This window comes from Etheostoma cragini, chromosome 23 (assembly GCF_013103735.1).
Source record: "Etheostoma cragini isolate CJK2018 chromosome 23, CSU_Ecrag_1.0, whole genome shotgun sequence".
NCBI classification, from domain to species: domain Eukaryota; kingdom Metazoa; phylum Chordata; class Actinopteri; order Perciformes; family Percidae; genus Etheostoma; species Etheostoma cragini.
In genome coordinates this window covers 4,513,088-4,540,976 of record NC_048429.1, presented here as the reverse complement: position 1 = coordinate 4,540,976, position 27,889 = coordinate 4,513,088, and the positions used below count along the sequence as shown (strand labels likewise).

General features: G+C 41.1%; 1 protein-coding gene across 10 annotated transcripts in view; it reads left to right on the top strand.

The window, feature by feature from the left end:
• Positions 1–27,889, top strand: part of ppfia2 (PTPRF interacting protein alpha 2) — a 154,895-nt gene that overhangs the window by 88,380 nt on the left and 38,626 nt on the right. For all 10 annotated transcript variants that reach the window (XM_034863514.1, XM_034863517.1, XM_034863520.1 and 7 more), the window contains exons 3-5: positions 18,916–19,017; positions 22,545–22,709; positions 23,658–23,732. In XM_034863514.1, the coding sequence (XP_034719405.1) occupies positions 18,916–19,017; positions 22,545–22,709; positions 23,658–23,732 (342 nt within the window). The remainder of the gene's footprint in view (positions 1–18,915; positions 19,018–22,544; positions 22,710–23,657; positions 23,733–27,889) is intronic.

The window sequence follows — 27,889 nt, the reverse complement described above, 5'->3', positions numbered from 1 at the left end:
GTAATTCAGTTGACAAGTGGATGGCAACTTAGCTAGACAGAAGTTGTCTCCGTCTGTTTTAACAGACACACCTGGGTCCAAGTTGGAAAACAGAATCGGCTTTAATCCAGTCCTAATCTAGTTCTTAACTTCCACATCATTTCACTGGAGTTATCCTTATTATTGTTTACGTCATCAATACCATATTCAATCTAAATGGATGGGAATACATCTACTGTACGTTGCATTCGACGCACGACTAAGACAACTCAACAGATTCAGCATTCTGCATTAATTCACAGCAAATCATTGAGGCTTGATGGCACTAACGTTAGCCCATAGTAGTATGAGGGCGACATGATTGATAATGGAGAAAACAGCAAGACATTCCCATCATTCTCAACCTTATCTGAGAGAGATGTTTGAGACAGTAGGCATCAAGAAGGACTCCCGGCCAATGTGCTGGGGAACTTCTTCATTAATGTCTGTTTAGTCATTCATATTTTAATCCTTTATTTTATTTCCAGAAGCCATATTTGAGCACACACATAAATGTAGATTCATTTACATGTTAGGGGGAAAGATAAAAATAGAAACTGGATCTGTGAATTCTCACAGAATTACAACTGAATTCATATCTTGCTAATAAGTCAGAATCTTATTAACCTGGAGTCCCAGTTTCTGTCATTTTGACTATCTGTCAGTTTTAAGCCTATTAGCAGACATCCATTTAAAATGTAGCCATTGCCATATAAAGACCATGTCCTCCATGTCCACTGAAGTTCCTCAGCGTCTCTCTAGTAACATTTGTGTGCTCCAGGTAGCTTTTGCAAGGCTACTTTTACTTTTATACTTTAAGTAAATTTCCAAGCCTGTACTTTGTTACTTTTACTTGAGTAAAGAAGTTTAATCAGTACTTCCACTTTTACCGGAGTATTTTTTAACACAAGTATCTGTACTTCCACTTAAGTACGGAAAGTGAGTACTTTTGCCATCTCTGGGAGTATGTAACTAAAGGGCTGAGGACTTTATTCCCATATTTCCGTTGTTCCATTTTTTTTTTTTTTTTGCTGTCGCCCTCTGAACGTGTAACTCAGGACTGCACCCCTGCGATGCTCAGCGATGCGAACCGACTCTGAGAACGATTGTGCTCTTCAGGCATACAGGGCAGGTGAAAAGAGAGAGAAAGAGAGGCTGCTGGGAGTTACTCCTTCCCTCTGCGCCAACACAGCCCTGTCCGAGCCACGGTCAGAGCTGCAGCAAACACACAAAGACTTCTGGGTGCTTTCTCGTTACTGCAATGACCGGACCATGTTAGGATAAGTTGTACTGCTTGTTAGAGGGCTGAGAACACAGGAACAAACCAGTGTACTGCATGAGTTTTATAGTTAATTCATTTTATTTAAGTGTTTATCTTGGTCAGAGAATGGATTTTTTGCAAAGTAAGGAACACTTACAAAGACTTTGCCTTGGTTGTTGGTGCACACATAGGCATATTAAACATTGATATAAAATAAACATTAAATACAGAAACAAATATGTACATACTGGATAACATTTAGAAAGAACAAATGAGGCTGTATGGATTAGTGCAGGATGTGCAAAAATGCAGAGAACAGGTATATAGTCCAGAATGAAGGAGTAAGAGCATCTGTCTAAGGGGTTGTGAGGCCTTTTTAATAAGGCTGACAGCAGAGAGAAAGAAACTTTGTTTTGTTATGTGAGGTTTTGGTCCCGATGGACTGCAACCTCCTGCCAGAGGGAAGGAGTTAAAACAGTGTGTGTCCGAGGGGAGAGGGATCGGCTACGATCTTTCCTGGAGGCGTACAGATCCTTGAAAGACAGCAGATTGTTTCTAGTTGGTTTGTATTATAAAGTGACAAGACGCTCTGATAGTTAAACTAAATACTAGAGGGCCTTAAATCTGCTCTTTTGTAGTTCATCTGGATTTCGAATTACTGCAAATGGCTAAATGTTACAGAAGACATGCAAGTCTCTGGTAGCTACCTCTGTCCTTGAGATTATGCATGAAAACCAAATGAACCGGCCATGTAAATGTAAGTGAGTTGTTGTGTCTTGAAGCGTGATAGATACTGCTTGTAATGGGACACTTGGGCCAAAACTCAGGCAGGCAGGCAGGCAACGCAAAACATCTGGCCACGAGTCCCCAAGGATCTCAGGGACATTAGCCTCCCAAAGACGGCTCTCTCAGTCTGTGCAGCCCAACACATCATCTGTTCAGTGTGTATGTCGTCTACATGTGTAAGTGCAGCTTCCCTATATCCCCCTTCCTATCATCTCTTTCTAGCACTCACAACCAGTCCAGACCTAAGGGAAGTGGCCTCACCCACAATAACTCATTCCTGCTGAAACCAATCACAGCCGTTTTTATCTGCTCAGACAAGAAAACTGATCACACCATTGAGCCATTACTCAAATGCTGATGTATGCAGTCAGCACATATCGGCGCTGGGCTGTGAGTTGTTTGCGCTGTATTCCCTGGCCCTGCAGGTCCGTCCACTTTTCCTTATCTCAGCACCCCATTCTACCTCGGTCTGTGTTAATGTTTGATTTCTGCCTCTCTAGATGCTCTGCTGCTGCTGCACCGCATTGGCAGAAACAGGGAACTAATTATAAGCTTGGTCTGTTTTGTAAACAGTTATGTGAACTTTACATGGACAAAAACGATTGTTCGTTCATATACAAGAGAGAGAATTGTTTTGATCAGTGTGTGCACTCTGAATGCCGTTTCCTGAATGCAGGCTGACTCTCAGGTGGTCTCGTTCGTGCTACAGACCTTTTATAAAATGCCAGAGATTCACAGCACCAGGCCTTCAACACTAATTCATTTTGAATAGTGCCAGAGGCCATTTGACTTTCAGTGTTTACCTGCAGAGAGACAGAGAAAAATACAGGGCGTAAATGCTGGTGTTAGAGAGCATATTTGTATCAGCATGTCTTATCTTGATATTGTCACGGCCAATCAAATATGCACATACTTGTCTAGAAGATGTGATTAAATGTACATTAAGGTATTTCTTTTCACAAATCCTGCGATCAGTGTATTGGGGGCAGCCGTATGACAGGAAACCCTTCTCATCCCAAGCGGTTTGACCTTTAAAAGCCAACAATGCCACTGCTGCTGCAGCTGCAAGACAGCATGGATGACACAGGAGTATTTGGCAGGGTTTGGTGATGATATGAATGGCTGCATTTCTGAGACGTATTTTCAAACCGGCCTCAGTCACTGTGCTTCATCGAGAGCCCGCAGGGCTCCTCGGATAGCATCTCGCCTCACGTCCACAACTGTGATTTTCTTTGAAGTGCATATAATTCATGTAGGAACCCTGTGATCTGCCGCCGAGCTAAGTGTCCACAAGACTGCACAGGAGAGAAAGCTGGAGGAGAGCGATAAGGCCGCCTGCCCAAAGACTCAGATGACTGGAGAAGACAAGAGTAGGAAACAAAGACGACTCTGTATTAGATGGTTTCAATGATGACCTTAAAGGCACCAGCCCTCGAAGGCATCTGACCATTAATCCTCCAATTTCCCAGACAGGTACCACATGAGCTGACACTTAACACTATGAGAAACACTAAAATATATACTTTTAATAGTTTTATACGGACTACCTTTTCTGTAGAACACTGTTTCCTACAGTGGGATCTTTATGGGTTCTGACACACCAATCAGACAGCTGACCTTTGGCAGAAAAAGCAGTCCCTCCCCGAGGTGGCCAAAAAACGTGCCTGGGAACACACCGACGGGATGTCAACCGCCAACGGCAGCTGATTGAAGGAACTCGTCATGTGGGTCTGGTTCCTCCGGAAATTCAAAGCCCGACCGCTGTGGCGTCATGTTCTGAATTCCATCTCATATTTTACTAAAATAGTGTTTCTGAAAACATGTTAAGCGAGACGTAGGCCAGGCAGTTGCAGAATCTGTCTTCATTTCAGATCAACAAAGGTCAGTTTAAAAAATGTTGTCGGATTTTGAGAGACTCTAGTCACGCTCATCCCGCTCGGCATTTCCGGGTTAGCACTCAATCAATCAGATTGGTCTTTTGAGACCGACTACAGACAGTGCCCGCCTTCCGACCGAGCATGTCAGGTCGGCCAAAATGAAGGCCGCCGGCACCTCTGACGGACAACGACACGGAACACACCAAATTTTGTTCTCGCACTTGGCATAAACTACATTTCATGTTTCAAAACCTATCAAGATGAAGAAACTAGAAGGGCACTCCGAGACCATGCCTTATCTGGCAATGTTAACAAAAGTGAAAAAATTGTTTGTGTATCTGCCTTGAGATGCAAATCTGGTCCAAAATGTAATGGGTTCTTCCTTGGCCCATTCTACACACTTTCACCAAGTTTAATGAAATTCGGGCCAGGAGTCTTTCCTTATTCTGCTGACAGACATACAATCCAACTTCAAAATAACTGCTGTCTGCACCAAAACCAAGTTCCATTCCCTCCATTGTTTTGGGAAATCTTCAAAGGCCTGCACATAACACCAACATATCTATACATGGTTAGATACTGCTAGATGTAGATGAGGAAATATATATTTTTGATCATTTGGCTGGACTAAACCTTTAAACCAACTATGAAATGCCAGTGATGCTGCTGAAGCACTGTAATATCTCCCTGTGCACTGTTCACTCTGCTCCGCTAAAATGCAGTTCTTAGTTTAAAATGCTTAAATGGTAATTGTTGTAATGCTGTGATTGCTGATATGCTGATATTTACAAGCCATTTAGCTTTAATGCTGTATCCAGGACTAAATAGACATTAAAACTACACCACACAAAATGTTTTACAGTAGACTATAAAATGGCTTTGGAGTTTATATGATCACCTTGATGGTTTGAGGTGCCATTAGGCCAACTTGCCCTCTCATCAGTGTCACCAAATAGTAATAAATGTTAATGGATGAGTCCTAACTTGTATAGATAAGAAACAACTACCTCTTGAGAGCTATGCCGTTAATGAAGCAGTTAAAAGTTGTTCTGTGCAGAATAACAAAGTTCTGCAGTAATATCTCAGACATACTTTAATCTTGTCTTCTTCTTGCGCAACTTTACACTATTGTGCCTTATTTTCAAAGGTTTTTTCAATTTAATCTTTGAGTCTTAGATTGCTTTGCTTTCAAGGGTCTGTGATAAATGAAAGCAAGGTCCAGGTCAGTAGGGCCCTGAACTCCCTGAGGAACTGATCTCGCTATTCAGCTCCCATTTTAGAAAAAACACCAAGGCTGCAAAGCAGGAGAGGAGGAAAAGGAAATGACCAGGGGTCAAGAAAGTACAAATCACCTATTTCATGTGTGCTGCATTCACTGCCTATATCAGTGAGATGGGAGTCGCCTCTCTATGCCTAAGCCTGAAGATCTAGCTCTATATTTGTGGGGATTCCGTGTTTTTCTGTTGTATTTCATCCAAATCTGCTTTGCGCTTAGGACTCTGCGTGGTCCTTAAAGATGAAGTTTTCTGATCTTACCGATCTTTTTCATATCAGCAAGAAGTGAAAATGAGACCTTTTTTTATGCATAGAGGGCGTTTTGTTTATCATGGCTGTCACTGGATGTTATGTGCATGGATGGGAATTGAATCATCAATGCTCCAAAGTCCACCCTGTCTCCGTTCTGTAATCTTTGTAAATCACACCACTCGTCTGATGAATTTTCCAACTGTGGCGTCTTTCCCGCACCAAACTGCTCAGTTGCTCGCTTGGTTATCTGCCTAACTAAAATTGCCATGCTTATCTGTCACCTGGACTTTCATTTACAATACAACACTGAGTCTCATGTTCTGTGGGGTTTATTTCAGCAATGTCCATTCAGTGTAACAGCAATGTGTCTTCTTTTAAATAGTTTTGTCTCATTTCAGGCGCCTGGTGCTGTAAAACACGCCTGCGCCTCATTGACCTCTGTTCAGTCTTGCCTCTCATTATACTCCTCTGGCCCGCACATAAAACCTCTGAACTAACATCAAACCTGAAGTTGGGGTTGAAACAATCAGTCAGTAAATTGTTTAGCAGATTGACAGACTAGTAATCTTGTTGCTAGTTTTCGCTTTCTACTTTATATTAAAATGCACTTAGTTGTCAAATGTAAACTTTTTCTTCAGTTTCCTTTGTACATTGCATTGTGGGTCCATCATCAGCATAATCTTTTGTACGCATGACTCTTTCGAGTATTCACAATTTAAAAAAATGTTCGCACAAAAGCTGTGTAAAATTAGGGTGTAGGTAGACATTGGAGAACAAAGCTAAAGAATGTAGTACTTCCTGTTTACATTACTTTTTGACATTCCCATTCTCATTCTCCTCTATCCATTTATATGCTGATATTATGACATTGCTATGGTGTGTGTGTGTGTGTGTGTGTGTGTGTGTGTGTGTGTGTGTGTGTGTGTGTGTGTGTGTGTGTGTGTGTGTGTGTGTGTGTGTGTGTGTGTGTGTGTGTGTGTGTGTGTGTGTGTGTGTGTGTGTGTGTGTGTGTGTGTGTGTGTGTGTGTGTGTGTGTGTGTGTGTGGAAAACCTTCCTACAGTCCTCCAAACCATACGGCCACATAGGCTGTTTGTTCCAAGCCTCTAACTGAACCAGAGAATATAACGGTCACTGTTTTAATGTCGTTAACCATGTGAAACGCAGTTTGCTTAGGGTGAGGCAAAAAACTATTTGGTTAGATTTAGGCAACAAAACCGCTTAAGCTTAGTAAAAGATTGTGGTTTGGGGTGAAAACCAGTAACTTTGTTACGTTGCTTCACTTGCGTGTGTTCTTTAATGCTGTAATTACACACGTGATACAGAACTTGACGGAGTTGCGTTTGTTAAAGTTAAAATACCTTGCTGTTTACTTTATTTTTAAAAAGATTTCAGATGGGACCCAAACACGGGTCTCCAGGGTGGAAGTCCTGTGTTTCTTTTTGTCTTTGTTTTTCTCTCTGACACCACTCCAAATTTACATACAACAGAGCTACGTGTTGGAATCGACCGGAATTGTCCTTTAATACCACACTAACATGATTTCTCGTCATAATCACTATGGCCACTTAAAGATGACACCTAACAATAAACGTAAATATAGGACATAATTGCTGCTTCGATAGACAACCTACGGGGTCAACGCTCTCCTGTGACCTTTTCATGACCTTGCCAAAAGCCTGTAAAAAAAGGCAGTGAAAACGAACAAACGGAATAGGGTTCAAAGGGTTATTAGCAGTTAGTTGCAGCCCTAAAACAAAACAATAATCCTATTTGCCAGCTAATCTAGAATAAAGGACGCATCCATGGAAATCATCTCCTCATGCTATACAAGGCAAACCGCAGGCTGCTGTGTCCCTGGGGGGAAAAATAAAATAACATCAACTATGGTATTTTTCCCTTTTGGAGAGTTGGGTTCTCCATGGGTAATAGATGATGGATGGTCTGACAATTCGGGCCATGCTTGTTTGGGTGTTTTACAGAGATATGCAGCTCCGTTGCTGCCTGGATGCCTGGCGTTATTGGAACCAGATGAGAAGTGTGTGACCAAACAATACATTTGGAAAACATTGAGAAGGCATTTTCATCGTGTAATAAAACACTCTGACCTTTTTAATATGGGCACAGTATCACCATGCATTGCAGTGGCATCAATTTATGTCAGGGAACCATACATTGGAGCTGAGATTGTCACGTTGAGAGCACATGTATTAGAGAAGGGATGTCTCTGGGATACTTTCTTATATAGCCTCACTCCCTTTTTCCCAATGAAGGCCAAATAATCTGTGATGAGGCTTCTTTACCTTGACTTTGCCCTCCCCACGCACATCTACGTGGATCTTCTATTTGTTAGAGGACCTCTTATATGCTAACAACACTTGAGGAATGGCTCTTAATACTACAATACCCATGAGACATAGCAAATGTTGCTATATACATGTAGAATGAGCCTGTCAAAACTGGAGCCAATTCTGAATGCTTTGTTGTTACAATTAGAAAAAAAACATCGCCCCATAGTTGTTCAATACATCTCACATTGACAACGATTACATGTACACATTTTTTCAGTTTTTGCCCTTATTCGGAAAAAGTTGGTATTTCTACTAAACTGTTTACATGACTACTGATAGTAAATATTCCATTAATATTCTCATTTACATGTAGCCCTGCAAAATATGACTTTTGGACTTGTTGGACCGTGCAAACACAGCGTCCCTCTTTCTTTCCTTCAACCAGCTTCTTGAAAAGTTCAGCACAGTGAGGTACGCACCATAGCACCTAACAGAGCTGACCGTAAGACAGGCAAGTCCGTAAACTGCAGTCCATCCCTTGTTGAGATATTCCAAATCCACTGTATACATGTCCAAAGAAAGCCTCTAAAACCCGAATGAATCCTGGAATATCCCACTTGCCTGAATTGGAAAGAACTGAATTCAGAAAAAGGCCTTATTCGGAGTACCCAACCAGAATATGCTGTTTACATGACTGGTATGAAATTCAGAATACTGTCCTATTCTAAATAATAGCGGAAAGTTGGTGTGCATGTAAACTTACTCAGTGACTGAAATTCAAGTTTTAACTGACAAAGGTTATTCTGTACTTACTTTTTTTTTTTTTTACAAAGTCTTGTGACTTTTTACTAAAGAAAAAGTTTCACACCTGGAAAAATCCAAACGTACCAAATTGTTCATCACAATTCAGGCAAGAACGTCCAGCCCTCTTATTGGTCGGATATGTCTAGGGGCGGGAGCAAGAAAGTAAATACAGGAAGAAGGTCCTGTGTTCTGGTATAGTGGTCAAACCAGCTCATGTCATTAAAATGATCAGATATTGTTTTGCAAGAGACGTTACTAGGTCTGCTCTGGTCACCGAGACTTCCCTCTGCTCTACCGGCGTCTGTCTCCAATTTTAGCGACTGCTTGTTTGACCACGGAGATACGAGTGACGGACGGCGTACTTGACCACAGTCTGTTTCGGTAATAGAAACACTGCAAGCTGCTACAGTTTGCTGCTCTGCTAAACACACCTGACTACAGGAGACATTAGCTCACTGGAGGAGTTTGTATAGTTTGCAGTTTGAGACCAAACAAGCGTACCGAGACCACCTATTGAAGCAGGTCTTGGTACGCTTGTTTGGTCCGATTTTGCTGCGCACCAGAGTTCAATGTGAGAACGCCCTGAGAAGTTGAAGGGAATGGGTGATGTTGTAATGGGGTGCTGTATGAAGGTGTGGCAGGATCAAAATTAGTTGTGAGCCGCTTGAAGGGCAGTAAATTGTCAGGCTGTAATTTGCACTCTCAGATTTATACTTTGCCTTAAGGGGCCTTTACAGCATAGAGACGACCCCCCTTACCTCACCAGCTAAAGGTTATTGTGAATCACCCCCCTCCTTCCCTCAATGCCATCAAACCTCTCTCAAACAAACGTCCTTACTGATATTTCATTTGCCTTTTTCTGTTTTTTGTTCTGCTTTGCTTTCCCTGAAATAATCGTCTCCCATGGACAAGAAGTTTTCATTCTGCTTTTGTTTTCCTCTGGTGCAATTTAAAGGCATCAGTGCAATGACCAGTCCCCCACCGCCCTGATGTAACATCACAACAGTGATTTTTTTATTTTATTTTGTCTCTTTTAGTGCATTTCTTAAAAAGTTTTTCCAATTCCAAAAATATTTAGAGCCAATCAAGCTGTACAAAATCCACGCATTATTCAACCGAGAAAACTCATTCATGGCTGGCTCGTTTTAAGTTAATGGCTCATTGTGAATAATTAATTTCTGCTTGGTTTATTATGCATAAATGATCAACCTTTGGGAAGTGCCGTTAGATTTTATGTAGTTTTTTGTGGAGGACATGTACAAAGAGATATAAAATCAGACAGGCACAGGTTTTTAGTTTTTTTAAAGTGTCCCCCTACAGCTTCTTTGCATCTATACTGAATCATGTGTTCTTTGGTTTGAGCAGCTCTTTGAAGGTGTGATAGCTTTACAACCTGACAGTTTATCTTCAGAGAATAAAAGTACGAGTGAGTCCACAAACTCTGGAATATTCATGCCTTTACGGATCTCACATATGTAATAGCAATACTTTGATTGTGGGTAGAGTCGGTGGATGTCCTCTGTGTGATTTAGATGGAAACATAGATGAAAGGCAACTAGAGGTTCCTAGAGAGGCGTCATTGATAGAAACACACTGGCTGCTGTTGTAAAACGTGTCGCCCACCTTGAAATCAACACACCCGCGTGTGGCCGTGAAGAAGAAGAGATGCTCGCTCAGCACGGGTGTAACCTTCTTGAATATTTAAAGGCTGAAACTCATTGGGAGCTGTGGTTCTTTATGGTCTCTCTGGCTCCTCGGTGTCCCATCTAGATCCTCTGTGACCGATCCTCCTTTATCAGCAAGGTATAGGCCAAGAATCCTGCTGGCACTGGTCCTGGGGGCACTGCTGCTGGTGGTATCGTGTGATTGATATAAATAAATCTCTCTGGAACAAACTGCTTCAGAAGAGTCAGTCTGTATAGATGTTTTAAACAACTTAAAGTGACTACACTGACAAATCTTTCTAATTTCCTACACCTGCTGCACGGGACTTGCTTGAGCTGAAGGTTTTCATTTATTTGATTTAAATGGTCAAATGTGATTATGGTGCGATAAGTCCACTTTAATGCAGCGTCACTCTCTTGCATGTGTAGACATGTATTAACTTTGGGAAATTCAGCATTCATATTAATAGCAGGAGGAGGCTCATCTCATCATTTATTCATAACTACCTTCTGTCCTGTCCTCCCTTTGGTCTAACACTGTAAATATAACAGTTTATCAAATATTAAAGAGCTACAGTAGAGTGGAGCTTTCTGAAACTCAGATGTAGTAATTGGAAAAAGCACAAGTATGTGCTTGTTGCTCTATATTATGTGGTACTTTCCCAGTGTTTTTTAAGTACTCCAAATTAGAGTCACGATGCATTCACAAAGAGCTCCTTTTTGCTGTTTCAAAGCTTCTTGATATGAAAGCTGTCAGAATTTGTCTTCATTTATTCTTGGGGAAGAGATACACTATGCACTCTTACTGACTTGTTTTTAATCTCATCAGATTTTGAGAATCTGCCGTCGGTTTCAGATGACATTGCTCATCATCCATTCCTTCGCAAAGATTCCTGAGGCCTGGCTGGCAGCGTCCTCATCACACGGATGGCAGTTTGTTTTTTGCCTCAGCTCTCGGTGTTTCACTTGGTGAATCAGCGTGCCGTCGATCACACCACCACTTCTCCGTCTCTTGAGAGTGAGGCGCAATTGCCAGGGTTTGCTTTTAGCCTGAAAGCATGACTCTCCCGCAGAAGCACACCTCAGTATAACAATAAAAATAAAAAAATCAGTCGGCTCTTGTCCACCACCTCATTTAGAGTTTACCTTCTAGGCAGACTCCTCACACACACACACAACCTGACATATTGCAGTGCTAGGCAGTTTGCCCTGGTAATGACATGTGGGGAATGAGGGAGGGGGGGGGGGGGGGGCGGTAATGGTCCAGCAGGTCATGGGTAAAATAGCGCTAGAGGTTTTGAGCAAAGCCTTAGCCCATCCAAGAATGTTCTACTTCCCAGCTGTTTGAATGGACTAGAAATTAAAGCTGTGACACTGATAAAAAATGACCTTGGACAACGTTTTGAAAGAAAGTGGTTAAAAGCAACGCAGTATTCACCCTAACATGCTGTAGCTTACACCAATTTCTTTCTTATTTAACAGCTGACTCAGCACTTAGAACCTCCTCATCATCATAAACCACTGCTCGGCTGTTCACAGCTGGGTGGCTGTTGGCCACTTCAAGGGATGTCATCACTGCTCTCATCACTTGCCCTGAGGGAGTTCTGAAACGTCCCCAGGGCAGTCGTGTGTGTGTGTGTGTGTGTGTGTGTGTGTGTGTGTGTGTGTGTGTGTGTGTGTGTGTGTGTGTGTGTGTGTGTGTGTGTGTGTGTGTGTGTGTGTGTGTGTGTGTGTGTGTGTGTGTGTGTGTGTGTGTGTGTTGATCACCTATAGAACCACAGAGGTGAAAGTCCACTTAACTGATGGGCTTACAGTAAGATGCCCAGTCACGCAATCCCCAGTATGTGCATCTTTACCTTTTTTTATTTATATACCAGGACTCTTCTCCTCTACTTGCTCACTGAATCGCATTTCCAGCACAGTGCAGCCATTTGCTTCTCTCTATCTTTTCTTTCGTACTATTCCATTTCTCAGGTTATTTATCAGCGCAGCGCCTGGAGGCAGCGTTTCCTGGGAATGAAAATGCATCAGGTTGTGTTTCTGTTGAGAAAGAGAGAGAGAGAGAAATATCATTGAATGGAAACAAATCTTTCCTTTGCCCCATTTCCAATGTTGTGAATAATTCAGTATCACCAGGATAGACTGTAAGCAACTCTGGTTTAGCTTAAGTTACACTTTGTGTTGTTTTAGCTATTTTTGTGTATTTGTGTGTGTTGGGGATATTGCAAATATTCGCAAAATAGAAAACTAAAACGGTGTGATGAAGTATGTAGGAAAGGGACATTTATTGTGTAATTGTTTTTGATAGAATTAAATAAATTCTTATTGTGATTTAGTTATAGAATATATGTTTCGTGCTCTCTGTAGGTGACTGCCAAGAAAAGATTTCTGCTATAACGTCATGCATTAACTAACAGTTGAGCTGTGTTTGCCCATGCTACACGCCTCCACAAAGTTTCATGAAAATTGGGCCGGTAGCTTTTTTTTTGTAAACGCTGACGGACAAACATTCAAGTTTACAACCCAAGCCGAAAACATAACCTCCTTGACAGAGGTAATAATCTAACAGTACAACCATAATATGTCATAAAGACTGTACAACCTTGTTGCCAGAAAAAGATTGTTTCTTCCAGTTAATTTTCAATCAGATATGGAGATTTAGCCTGGAAGCCATTGGCTAAGCTAGCTTAAGACAGCTAGCTCTCAGGGCTCTTTCAATCCAAGTATACACATTCCAAATTGTCATTTTTACGTAACTGTTTTTGTATAGATTAAACAAAAAAAATGTTTGTAAATCTTAGAGTTGCTCTCTAAAGAGAGCTAAGCTAGCTGGTTCCCCCTGCTTCTAGTCTCGTTGCTAAGCTAATCACCTTCTGGCTCTAGTTTGACACAGATATAAGAAGATATTTTGTCTAAAATGAAGCCACTAGGAGTAATTCCCCAGCTCTGTTTAACTAATTAATGTACAAAATGCTTAGCTTGAAACACAGCTTTTTTTCTCCTACTATGTATAACTCACAAGTTACTTTTTAGAGTCTAATCTTCTCTTGTTGGCTGCCTATCTGAGCAAACCTTTTCATTTTTCTAAAATAAGAACACTCCCGCTGAGCATGTGTGTGCTTATTCATGTGTTGATACCCCATTTGGCTTGAGAATAGCTGACAGAGCATGAAGTTAAAGTGTATGTCCACATCCTATATAGGTTACAAACACTCCCAGTGTCACACAACCAACATCCACTTGCTTTATGAATCATTCTCTTGCATCTGTTACGTCTCGTCTCTGTTCAATGGAAAGATAATTGCACTAGTTTAAAGCAGATATGCAGTGGATCCTTTGGAAGCCACCATAGTAGGTGAAATGTTGTTAAAGTGGAGCCCATAATCTGTCAAGTTCCTGCCAGTGTGGCCTTTAAGAAGAGGCTGTTTTAAAACCATTTCATCGCCCCTAGGGGTCATAGCCCTTTCTTTAACTCAGCTCTACGAGAGAAAAGATTGCTCTGAGATGGCTGGTTGAAAGAAGAGCTCCAGAGAGAGAGAGTAGACTGTATACTGTTGCTGAGGAAAACAAAGCTTACCAGCAGCGTCGGAGCACTAGCAGGGGATTTTTGGGTCTCACAGGTATTAAAGCAAAGGATGCAATTTGCAGAAGGGCTTTTTCTTAACCCTCATGTTGTCCTCGTATCAAATTGACCCATTTTCCTATATCAATGTTCTTTGTTTCATATTCCAGTCTGTGTTTATCCATCAACATACATTCCTTTAATTCCTTATTTCTGATTTTGTAACTCAAACATTAGGTATAATTGCCAAAAAATTTGGTCTACTGACCATAAATTCCAAAAATAAGCGTAAAACTGAAGTTAATACTGAAGTTAGTGTTACGTAGTGTTGAAAATGTCAAAAAAAAGTGCCAAACGGCAAAAGTGTTGAAAAAAGGGGACAAAAATGTAAGAAAAAGATTTAAAAAAATTAAAAATAAAAAAATCAATTACCCGATCTACTGTACAAACCAAGTTCATAAAATGACAACGAGGCGCTGTGTTTTATAATGTGACTATAGCTTAATGTTCAGATAATTTTCCAGATAATTGAGTGCAATGGTCACTTTGCAGAATGTGGATCATTTTGACAGACGCAGAACAATAGGATACTGAAATTGTAGCAAATCAAATATGTACAGTGTATATACTATGGTAATATACATTAAAATATGAATAAAGTAACATGTATTTTCTTTATAGATTTTTAGTAATTTTATAAAATGTAAAAATAAATCTTGAATCTTTTTCTCTGTCCTTCCATTGTTTTGGTCCATTACAGGTCAATTCTCAATTGAGAGGACTTGGTTTCAACACAGTCACTTCCCCTATGTCTGGTTACTATGGTTACAGCTGGGTCTTAACAGTTGACCTAATCTTCCCTCTGTATGAAGTCTTGTTGTTAACTCAGCAGGCCCTTACGTATAATAGACATATTTGCGCTGACAGTTTAACATTTGGCTTCTTGACTTTTGTAAACCACTTACAGTTAGGTTTGTATTGGCCTTGGCTATGTCAGGCCTGGTTTTGTCAAGTAGTCTCAAGTGGCATGATATAGTAATTTGACGTCTTCATTCTGTTAACAGACGTGTGATCCCAGGTTAAAGTTTTACCAACTAAATACTATTCACCACCCCTTGCCCCAACTGGTTTTCTTCCAGTTGTGCTCTCATGATTCCGACAGACAGCAAGGCTGTTGAATGAGATTGTACATGTGGATCTAATAAACTGACATGAGCTTTGCAAATTCATTATGAGATAATTCAATCATGATCATGAGAACACAGATGTTTTGGTTTAGTTAAGATCTCAAGAAAACAGGCCAGAAACATTTCCAGCCAAGACCACTTTGGGTATCCACATTTTTGTAACTGCTTTCACACCAGCAATCCACTTGTAAATTAACTGAGTTGCTAAAAAATCCCAAAGTATCTGATCCTGATCAATACAGATCGGTTGGCTGTCCCACCAGAGTTCAAGTCCTATAAAGATTACAAGACAAGCATGGCCTTACCTGTAGCTCTGGGATGTCGCACCATTCATCCCATCAGGCCTTGTTCCTCTGCCGGTACGCTGCATTTTATGACTACCTGTGATTACAGAAGTAAATCCAGTTGACTTTTTTGAAGCCTTCAGTCATAATACAGAGTGAGAGTCTGTAGTAATTTGTGGATTTTCACGGTGTCTTTGCAGAGGATTTGTCGCTTTATAAGATCTATAAGGATTTGTTGCACTACTGTAGCTATGAGACAATAATGTCATGCTCCCTGGAGTTTTTCTGTTCAGTCATTGTTCTTGTCTCCTGAAGGTCAGATGCTGTACAGACTCTGAATTACGCTGTGTACTCAGATGCCGATCACAAGTTGTATTTATCTGACAGCTTTTGAGAATTGATTTTATTTTGATGTCAAACACATTTTAATTTAGTTACACTTGCTTTATATGTAAACTAATGATCATTCATTCATTTTTGATTTGTTTGCTTTTTTTTAAATTATTATTTGATTAACCGTTTGATCTATAATATATCAAGAAATACTGACAAATTGCTATTATGAGTTCCCAGAACCCAGGGTTATGTCTTTGAATTGCTTGTTGTGTCCAATCACAGTCCAAAACCCAACAATAGTTATTTTACAACAATGAAACCGAGAAAAGCATAAAATCTGGACTTTCAAAAAGCCAGAACAAGACGATATTTGACCTTTTTTCTTGACAAATTACTAAACAATTATTAAAATAGTGGATTGTTACTGGATTGATATTCTTTTGTCAATCAATGCTGTAGTCCTTGAGTATTTATGTGGAAAGGATTGAGCAAAATCAATATAAACTGAACCCACTGTCATTGAGAAAGCAGGCTTTTGCAATACGCTCAAATAAATACAATTCCCCATTTTCGGTTCTGATATCAAACACAGAGCATGCTGGTTATTGTGTCACATCAACCGGTTGTAAATTAAAAAATAAAGCAAGCTGCCCATCACTCTGAAGTCCCATTGAGACAGCCCTGTCTCTGTTTGATCCCTTTGTACCTGCCTGATATGACCCTCTCCAGAGACATCTCTGCATAATGTAGACTGGGATAAAGGGGACAAAGGTTTGAAGTCTTCCTCTCCTCCTCTGATGGTTGTCACAGGCATATAGCCACGAATTCCTGAGTGAGTTTGTAGATGCAGAGTGTTTCGGAAAACAATAGGAGTGGGAGTTTTTTTTCTTAAATTTTGGGTCTGGAGAGGAGCAGTTGATTAGACAGTAATTGGTGTATAATTGTAGTCCATCCATCCATCTTCGTCCACTTATTGGCATCGGGTCACGGGGGGAGCAGCTCCATTAGGGGACCCCAAACTTCCCTTTCCCGAGCCACATCAACCTGCTCCGACTGGGGGATCCCGAGGCGTGCCCAGGCCAGGTTGGAGATATAATCCCTCCACCTAGTCCTGGGTCTTCCCCGAGGCCTCCTCCCAGCTGGACGTGCCTGGAACACCTCCCTAGGGCGAGTTCAGGCGTATTTAAATCTTTTGTCAGTATCCATCTACAGAAAATGGACCAAGACACCCAAAGAGAGCCAAGCTGGGGGTCTGGCAGAGGAGACCAAGGAAATGAGACCAAGGAAATGTCATGACAGGCCAGTGCATTTGGCAATTACTGGTCACATTAAGCAAGCGGTTTTCATTGGTTCTTGTATATTTTTGACTGTTTGACACAAACCATGAAGATGTGTGACTCTTCGGAACAGTTTGCTGTGTTCTCTGTGTGAACTCTAAGCTACATCATACTCATGTTTCCTTGATTTTTTTACATCCTAAATGGAGATAAGCTGCTCTGCTCTTGTGGAGCCAGTATTTTTCTTCATTCCCTCTTTCTCTTTTTCTTCCTCCTCCTCCTTTTGTTTGTTCTCCTTCTGTTGTTTTTTTCTTTTTCCCTTGCTTTTTTCTTCTTCTCATTCTTCTTCTCGTCCTTTTTTTTCTATCTGTTCTCCTCGTTTTTCTTCTTCTCCCACCACCACTTTTCTCCTCCACTTCATCGTCCCTTGCTTACCTTTTTGTCTTCCTCCTGTTCCTTCTTTTTCTCTTTCCCTTCCTTCTTTTCCCTTCCCCCGTCATTCTCTACCCTCCTCTTCCTCCTTCTTTTACTTCTTTCCTCTTCAAATAATTCCCCCTCCTTTTCCTTTTTCTCTTTATTCTTCTAATTCCTTTTCTGTTCCATTATTTTCATTATCATTATTTCTATCATCTGTTGTAGTAGTACTTGTAGTAGTAGTAGTTGTAGCACTGTTTGGGTTGCGTACATTCTCATTTCCATATTTTGTGGCCTTCAGTCTTATCTGCTCATAGAAATTGAGCTCAAACTGTGAATAATTTATTATTTATTAACAAAATATGACTAAAACTGCAATCTGCCGTCCTGCTCCATCACACACACAGAAGCCACACGGTCTATCGTCTCAGCTGTCATAGTGCCGTGCTCGGTCTGTAGTACTCTATTGTGCTGCCCCTCTGTGCTTTAGGTGTAAATCTACTATACCTGGCATCGTGCCTGCGCCACTGTACAAAGCCAATTGTCCTTCTCCCACAGATTACTGTTAGTCCATTTAATCATTTCCCTTTGCAAGGTGGATTGGACCTTTGTTTGCAGATGCAACGGCATGGCTGACCTGTTCTTAATAAAATACCTCTATTAGATAAATTAAGTAAGTAATAGCATCTTAACACAAAAGAATAAAATATAATGTATTTTATAAGCTTTGAATGCAAATTGCATTTGCCAGAAGAGGAACAACCTACATTTGTGTGTGTCACTAAGGAATTGTTATATTTTCTTTGGTCATTTTGGACCCATACTTGTCTGGACTACCTTGATTATGTTGTAGATTATATGACTAGATTGCTTTTGATTTAAAATGTCAAAAATATGAAGAAAAATCTGACTTGTTTTTCACTGTATCTGAGTTTGTAGACGGTAATAGAATAGATTACATTGTGGTCAAGTTTAATTGTAATCTAAAATCTAATCTTAATTTATATGATTAATTTACCTTTTGCATTAATTAGTTGCATATAATTTTGCTTTCCTGAACAGTTTTTGTCAGTTTCAGCAGCTCTGATGTTTGACTTTATAATAATCATTTAAATATCAATTGAAAATGTAGGATTTCTTCTTATTTACTGTAATTAAATGAATATCAGTTAATATGTCATTGTCGTAATTTAAACCCCTAAAATATTAAAGTAGGACTCAAAAATCAAATGTGGTTTAACACTGTGACGATAGAGAAGCGATAGCAAGCAGCGTTTTGTTCAAATTCAACATTGCGGCCCCCGGACTATCCAGTTGCATACAGAGTCATTTGAACTCCCCAGTCTTAAAAGATTGAGTCTGGTCTGGTGATAGTCTGACTACCCGGCTCTAGTATTAAGGAGGACTTAGGTTGTGGTTGCTAGGAAGCCTATAATTGCATGTAACATCAATTACGTGTAGTCGACGTTTTTACTAGTAAGTTGATTTTCTTCTATGTATGTCCACTACATTTCTACAGACCTGCTGCTTTACTGTATGATGTATCGTGTACCTTACACCATGGAGGGCTGTTGCAGATTGTGTGTGATGCTGACCCATGCCCTCTTTTTCTTACTTTGCACTGCTCAGGAGTTTGCGGCGCTGACCAAGGAGCTGAACGCCTGCAGGGAGCAGCTGCTGGAGAAGGAGGAGGAGATCTCTGAGCTCAAAGCCGAGAGGAACAACACCAGGGTGAGGGCAGCATTGACACATTAAAAACATCAACTAAACAGATTACACGGCAGCTAATTCATCTTGCCAAAGGTGTTTAATCTGCCACTGATTTAACAAGACAATTCCCTTAGGCCTTCATGGGCAAAGAGGGCAAATCGACTGTTTGGGCATTTTCAACCAGAAATGGAGTTTATGAGGATGCTTGTTTCTTCCCTATCCAACTATGTTAAACTTGCATTTCACAAGTTTCTCCAAAGTTTCCCGACTTTCCACAAATGTTCATGTCCTCTACAAAAGGCCGGCTGCACACTGCGATAGTAAGTGTCCTGAGAAAGCTTAAGCTTTCAGATGTGTACGGTTTAAACGCCGTAGAAGCACTGAAGCAGCCATGCACACTGTCTGTTTCCAATGCCCGGACATACCTCATTAGCTCCCCACATTTTGCCAGAAACTTTTTACACTAACTTTACATGGATGGCTGCTCAACAGTGAAACAAAGTCCAAATGGCACTGATGCCCTGCAGTAGTCCAGGTCAAAGTATTTTTTTGGTGGGGGGGGGGGCACAGTAGCGGATGAGCTCGTTTTTTGTGGAGCTTGAAGGCCTGTATCTTCAGTAAGAAACATTTCCTTTTTTAAAGCAGTAAGCACACTCTGCTGTTGACAGATAAGACTCTGTTTTCACTCCCCTCTGCTGATTAAGTGTGGATTTTCAGTCTAGCACTATCTTTCTCTGTGTGGAGGCAGATGATTTTGGCACAACAGCAACTGAGAAAAACTAAGAAGAGGGCGGGAAGATGCAAAAGACGGGGAAAGACAAAAGTCATTTTCGCCCCTTACTTTATTATCACCTTGAATCTTCAAGCAATTTCCATTAAGCTTTGTTTTGTTACTGGTAGGGTTTCACAGTTCATAAAAGTAATTGGACTGAGGAGCTGACAACAGATGTGATGACAGAGGAGAGACTGTAACTTCATTGGTTGTTTTAGATAAGCATCCCAACTAAATGACATGCATGTAATCTTATAGACTAGAGTCACACATGAGACATGATGACACTGAAAAAGGAGAGCAACAGAGAAAGATGAACATATTTACCGAACAGAAGGACACAGGAGTGTGTATGTAGACACAGAGGCTGCTAATTAGACTTTCAAGAGACAGTTGTATCAGACAAGAGAAAAGACTACCCCAAGTCTTCCTTCAACCACAGTAGAGGTCTGCACAGGGTCTTTCAACCCCGCGTGCACTAACTCCTACAGGACCACCCACTCCTGCAGAGATTCTGATCACATCTGCCTGCTAAAATGTTTTCTATTTAAATTTGGTTTGCCCCATCTTGCAGGAAAAATAATAAAACAAAAACAGTTAAGAACAAAGAGGGGGAAAAACATTATGAACGCCTTCCCTTAAAGTCAGCTTGACAACAGGTATAAACCAGATGATTGATGCTCTGACTTCATGTTTTTGATTAGATTTGGATTTGGATGGCAATTTAGCTCCTTTTTTGTTGCTTTATTTGGAACCACATATGGGTGCAGGCTTACAGGAAAGGTTTTGGGGAAATGTGCTTACTGCTAGAAGATCACCACCTCTCCTATGTCTTGACTGATCTCTACACTGTATTCTTGCTGAAAACTGCTGCTGGAAATTAGCAGCAGTATTATTAGGTTAGCTTATCTTCGAAAAAAGACTGGAAACAGCTAGCCTGGCTCTGGTCAGAGGTAACAAAAACTATCTGGTTGTTAAACTGAGCCAAACACATTAGCAACCATGAGTATATATGTATTGTCCCAAATGCAGATAACATTATAAACCAAGAATTAGCTGGGTATATAAAAGATGTCAACAAAACATAATTATACTCAATAAAAGAAAAGTGCCAAACATAGTGTTAACTGAACAAGCTGACATGTATAGTGGTTTGGCCAAACCAAATAAAACACGAGGGTAACCCCCAGCACATGGTTTAGTCCAATGAGCTGGCTCCAAGATTCAGGTTTTCTCAGCCCCTAGCCACACCTTTTGCTCAACCAGGAAGTGATTTCCCTCCAAAAACCAAGGAAACTCAAAGACAAAAAAACAATGGATTCCTATAACTGACAATTGCCTGTGTAAAACTGTAGTGTTCAGAGTAGTGCAGTTGATATGAACAATGTAGGGTTAAAAGCAGATCATACCAACAGTGTGGTGTTAAATGTTTAGTGGTGGTTGAACCTGTGTAGGGAGCAAGCTAATGAAGTAAGAGAGTTTGAATGCAGCCCCTTTAGGTCACTAGTGATACCAAGTGGGGACTTTTTTTTTCTTACCGGTGGCTAACCACAAACTACGTTTGAATTCATCTGCGGCCTGTTGGGCAGCCATTTTTAGGCTAGGGGAGTGAAGGGATGTCAGGGATGAAGCCATTGAGGTTTTTCTAGGAAAGAATAGGGAAGTCATTTTGAGCTGGAACTTTATCCTCTGACCAGATCATTATCTTTGGGATGTAATATCATGTCCTTGGACAATTTCCGAGCGGGAATGAAGCGTTGAGATCTGCATCGCCACAAAACTGCTACAGTGTTTCTGTGATCAGGCGCCAATGATTCACAAGGGGAAATGAAAGCAGATGATACTACACGCTGATCGCACACGTGCACGAATCAGTAATGAATATGGTCTTATCTTTGCAGCCAAACTTGTATTTTTCTCCCTGTCACATCCTGGTTGTTTTCTCCCAGCTAATATTGTTGTTGTTGTTGTTGTTGTTGTGTAGTTTTCCTGAAGGCAGCTGTGCAGCTCATCTTGTACCTCGCAGCCTAGATTAGCTTAATCCCTTTCTGGTATTGCTGGAAGGTTTGCTGTAGCTTGCATCTTTCATACCTTCATTCTAAAAGGCCACTACTTGTACAACAAGTAAAATGGACATCATTACTGGTTGTGCAGTAATAATAATATTATATATAAGAACACTTTGGCAGTGCCCAGGGGGTGAACTGGCACCTCTCCAGCTACCAGTGCACCAACATACTTTGGTCTATAAGGGGACTTGAACCAGCAACCCTCCTGTTTCCAACCCAACTCCCTATGGCTGAGCGACTGGCACCCCCATCAGATATAAATACATTTAATCTGAATGCATACATGTTAAAATTATCAACTTGGGTTATGACTCTAATACCTTAATTAAATGGAATTATCCATTTGTTGCATTGTGGATGAAAATTATAACAATGTTAATTTAATGTAATGTGAAAGATTATGTTAACGATAAAAAGGTTGGATGCACTTTAAAACTCAGCTTAGAACCACTTAAGTTTTTCCTGCACGTCTGACTTGGATTACTTTTGTATTCTTTTTTATTTATTTATATGGTGGCTTCGTTATGTTGTTGATTTATCTTTGAGGTCTAGGTGTGAGTCTGATGAAGCACACATTAATGCTTTGTTTTAGTCTGCCAGTGCTTGGACTTGGATTCTCTCCCATTACGCCATTCTACTGCTGCATTGAGAATTTAGTTTTTTCCAATGATGATGATAACGTTGGTTCCTCCCATTTTTCTCTTCAGCTACTGCTGGAACATCTGGAGTGCCTGGTGTCAAGACATGAGCGTTCACTTCGCATGACTGTGGTCAAGCGGCAGGCTCAGTCTCCCTCAGGAGTCTCCAGTGAAGTAGAGGTCCTCAAAGCGCTTAAGTCCTTGTTCGAACACCATAAAGCCCTAGATGAGAAGGTAAGTCTTCATTACAGCAACATTTTGTGTCAATGTTTTGGACATCACAGATGTCCATGCATGTGTGTGTCCTCTCGTAACAAGCTAGATCAGCAGCTCATATTGTGAGATTTCACATTTAGAGAACATTTATGCATTACTGTATGTTGCCATCCAACATAATTGGCAACTATTTCGTTAAATGCTCAATTACTATCCTATAGAATCACTGAGCTGCAGACATATTTTGATGCCAAAGTGTCATCTTTGTTTACTTGGTATCATTTGTTGGTTTTGGTCCCAACTGGGTTTCTCCCGCCTTCTCACAGCCTGTTGATTTATGACCTTAGTCCGCTGTGTGATATCACCACAGCCCCTGTAATCCATTCATTCTCTCCTCTAAAAGCCATTGTTTATCAAGTATGTCTAGCGACAGGCTGTTCAGTGGAATAAAAGCCGCCTTGGGCAGCTGGGGGGGGCATCCCAACTCAGACCTCTGCTAACTTCTAATCCAGGATCAACCAAATCTGAGATCTAGCAGGCTACAGAGCCACCGCAGAGGTGGTCCAATGTCACCACGCTGTCCAAGTAACCGCTCCATCATAGTTTTGACAATCCTAGAATAAGACGAGTTTCCAGAGGAAGAGAGGAGTGTAAGAGGAATTTTCTCACAGCAACTGGTGCTGTTAAGAGCAAAAAAAGCCTCAAAACGCTGCTTTGAAGCCACAGCAAAGTGTTTGTGAGTCTAAGGGGATAAGAGGGCAGCTGTTTCTGCTGCTGCAGTAGGGCTTCTTTTCTGCTGTTTTAACCCCTGATTGCCTTGACTGGAATTTAAGCAGTAGGCATTAAGAATGCATTCATCTGTAAGAGCCTTTGCTACCAGTCCTGCTCAGTGGAAGCAAATTAAATGGTCCATTGAAGATCTGCAGGAAAATCATCACCCATGTTTTTTTTATTTTTTATTTTCAGGTAAGAGAGAGACTACGGGTGTCACTCGAGAGGGTGTCCGCCTTGGAGGAGGAGCTAACAGCAACTAATCAAGAGGTAAGAGCTGCCGCAGCTATTACATTGAAATGATAGGCCCGTTCGAGATGAGCCAGGTCTATGCGGAATCCGGTTCATGCCGGTTAGATTTGTGTCTGACTTGAAGCCGCAGGTTTGAGATGCAGGCGGCGCAGTTGCTTTTCACCAACAGCCTGCTGGGAAAATACGGCCTCTCAGCTGATTTAACAGCTGATTGGTTCAGAATCGAATCAACATGATGACCTTTCATTGAATCGGAGGGATTTTAATTAACATTTCTCTGATTAAAAGGCTTATTCTGTACAATCCGTGTGTTGTGCGGCTGATAGTGACGTTTAGAAGTTGGAGACCTAACACGGTCAGATCATGGCTCATAGACAGTCGGTGGTTTTAGTAACATCAGATCATATGTAGAGCCTTTTGACAGCTACTCTGTCATAATAAATAAACAACTGCAGACTGTGTATAAGCTGATATACGGGTCTGATAACATTTTATTAAATCGGACCAAACAGGATGTGAGTGTTTCTTTGACTTCCTGTTCAGCATAAAGGCTGCTGGAATCATCTGGAAACTATCCGCCTTTACGGCAGATCTTTGTCCCCGCCCCCGGCTGCTGCCGTCCACTCTTGTGCACTTTACAGGCGAGGGGCAGTTCATCTCGAACGAGCCTAATGAACGTTGTATATTTGAATTGTCTTTAGTATGATGGATGGATGGATGGATGGAAGAATGGAACAATTAGTACTAAATTGAAAAATGGAAACAGAAATTGTGCCGGGATGTTAAGAGATTAAATACTTACAATTCAGCAATCAATTCAAGAGTCAAAATGTAGCGTAGATGAACTGAAATACGGAGCCATGCTGCGTGTACAGGAATGCGTTATAGCCAACACGTGCACATGTACAGTACATGGTTAGAACTTTTATATTTACATTATGATTTACGTTTTATTATAGAATCAGAAACAAACTTAAATGCACTGTTAAAGTGCTGAAATTATACAGGTCATGTTTACTGAAAAACAAAAGCAAGGCAGGTTTTTAAAAATACACTGAGGCGCTGTGATGTGTTTAAAGTGTGATACCCACAAAAGAATCAATTAAAAACCAATCATGGAAATAAAAGTAATGTAACATGCATTTGCACAAAGTGTGTGATTGATTGGGATTGCACCAAAGATGTGCATGCCCCCAGCTCTCACCTTGACTAAAAAAAGTGTATCTACAGTACATATTACTCAAAAGCCAACCTGATGAAGAAAAAATTAAAACATTAAGAAAACAATAATCTAAAAAATCAGCAAACGTGTAACTGTAGCACACTGTACACTTAAACATATCCCAGTGCACCTCTGCAGGCTTCACTCGCCCTCATCTGTACAGAGAACAACAGTGTGCCCATGAGTGGCTGAGGCGTAGCGCTGACAAAAGAATGGCCACTTTTGAAATAGTAGCCTTACTCCTTCTCCTGGCTCGGGCAGGCTGAAGTGCCAGAGCAACCCTCGCATGGCAGATGGCTGTGTTCCCGCTGAGGAAAGACCCTCAGGCTTGCACTGCACAGCCTGTCAGACATGCCAGTCTGACACTCAGGTCTAGAATAAAAGTTGATAAGGAGAGGGGAAGGAAAGGGACGTGAAAAGCAGAGGGGCAAAAGGTTGGAAGGTGTGTGGAGTGGGTGGAAGGACAGACAACGAGGTTGCGAGAGGAAATGCAAAACGAGCAAAGACAGAAATAGAGCTGGCAGGTGGGAAGACGACGCAAGTTGTGTGGAGGTGTGTGTGTCAGTGAGAGTGCACTTGGTCAAAGCACATCGGACACGAGGTGGATTGGAGAGGGTGAAGGAGAGATACACCGATAGTAAGGTTTGAGAGACAAACTGCGTGTTTGGTGAGTAAATGGTTGAGTTGCTTGTGCTCTGAATCCAAGACTAGATGGTGTAGGATCTGGGCAGAAAGTGAGAAAATGAAAAAAGCAGTGAACAGTTAAAAAAACAAAAAGAAACAATTGTGTCAGGGTGCTGGTTCCCAAAGCTGTCCATCATTTTTTCTTTTCCAGCTTTTGGACAAAGTCTGCTTTTTAAACTGAGAAGTCCCTGACAGACATCTCAGCAGAGGATGTAGCACTTTAAAATTGTTTATCACATCGCACAGCTATGGTTGGAAAGACCGTACAGTTAATGGTTAACACTACACTTGTCAGTGCGGTGGACAGATGAGTGATTGGACCTTGCAGCGGTGGAAGAAGCTGTTAAAGCTGCTTTTGCAGAATAAAAATGGCCACGCTTCAGAGGCTCCAGGGAGGGGGGCTGAGCCACCAGCCAACGAACCGGTAATTGATTTGTGATGGAGGTCTGGTATGAGTCCCTGATCCCTTTTGGGGTTTGGACTACACGGCCAAGCCAGACGAAATCATCAGCCTTTAACCTCGTGCAGTAACAGGTGTTTAAGTGGCCACACACGGATTACTGATGGTGAGTGCAATTTGCAGTTATGGAACAAACTTTAATACAGACTTTGTTGGAATCTATCTGAGGATAAGTAGTTGTTTGCTGTTTATTTATAGGGGACATTAATCAACACTGTGACACATCTATCTTAGTGTCAGCGCTATCTCAACAGCTAATTTGCACCTACAGTCTCATCACAAGTAGAAACGGACAATACAGATAAAATACTGATAATGTAATAAACAACAATCAAAACCATTACAGACTAAAAGTACTCCACGTCAAGTAACTTTATTTATTGGTGTGTCCAGTCTTGTTTTCTTGAAAGCCCTTGAAAACTTGATTTTCAATGTTAACTATTACTCAATAACATGAAATGGTCATGATGAACTTAAATGTTTAACTCAGTTTGAATGACAATGGCCTGTCAACATGAGAAAGCAACCCCACGACTGTCATCAGATTTGATTGAAACAACGCGACATCCAGAAGGATGTGACAGCCCCTTTTTCACCGCCAATTCAAACCAGTGAGAAGAACACAGAAACGGCGCAGCCAGAAATGCTTCAGGTAAAATAAACAAGTGACTGAAAAGGTTGTGTTCATGTAAGACTCAGCCCTTCGGACTATAAAGCTAATAGACAAAAATCTGCCAGAGAAATGACAAATTGAATAGATCTTTTCACTTCTTTTAAAAAAACTAAAAACAAAGGACTCAATAGAAAACAGCTCAATAACATAAAGGAGGTCTGCCTTGGGACCAGTCAAGTCTAAGTAAGATGGAAGACTTTGTCAGAGGAAACATGTTCCAGTTTTATTCGGCCTGTTCTAGTCCCGTGTGGTAGCTCTCACATCTTTCCAAAGAAATCCCAAGGTATCAGGCACATTTAAACACAAAATGAACTCACCTTTCAGCTAAAAAGAAGTGTACTTTTTTTGCTTTCAGGACTTCCGTTTCAGTAGTTACAGTGCTGCTCACAAGTTTAGGAACCCATCCTAAAGTTGACTGAAAAGAGGGTTAGGTGTTAAGGTTAGGATTAGGTAATAAAACAATCTTCTGCCTGCCTCTATGGTAATCTAACATAGGGGTGTGTGTACTTAGGCCCCCTGTATTAAGGAAGAACATTTATTTATTATGATACATTATTCATTCACAAAGAAAATTGGTACCTAAAAGTTGGATCTTTCCTAATCTTTTCAATTAAGGCATTAACATCATTTCCGAAGGATTTTTTTGTTCCTCTTCTTAATCAACTTTAGCATGGGTTTGTGTGTGTGAATGTGTGTGTGCACATGCATTTGCTCCAAAGTGGGATTGATTGTGATTTAAGCACATTGCAGCAGAGATGTTCCTGTCCCCAGCTCTCACCTTGACTAAATCAATCTTTTATACTCTAAGAACACCCCCCCCCCCCAACCCTCCCTTCACTCCTCCTCACATTTGTCCAATCTCTCCTTCATCACATTACCTGGGACAGTCCTCTCCATCCAACACAGAAGTGCTAAAGAAAGATAAGGAAGTCACGATGCTGTGCAGTAAAAAGGCCCACCTCGTGCTTCTTGTCTCTGCGCTCCCCCTCCGTCAGATGTCAGCCTTTGATGAGAGGTAGATCAACAACTTAAAAAAAGAAGTAATAGGTGCCATGTTCCTTTTGCATCTGTCAAACTCCTCCTCTTGGTAATTTCCGAGCTGGAGATTCATCTGCAGCACTCCACTCCATCATTTG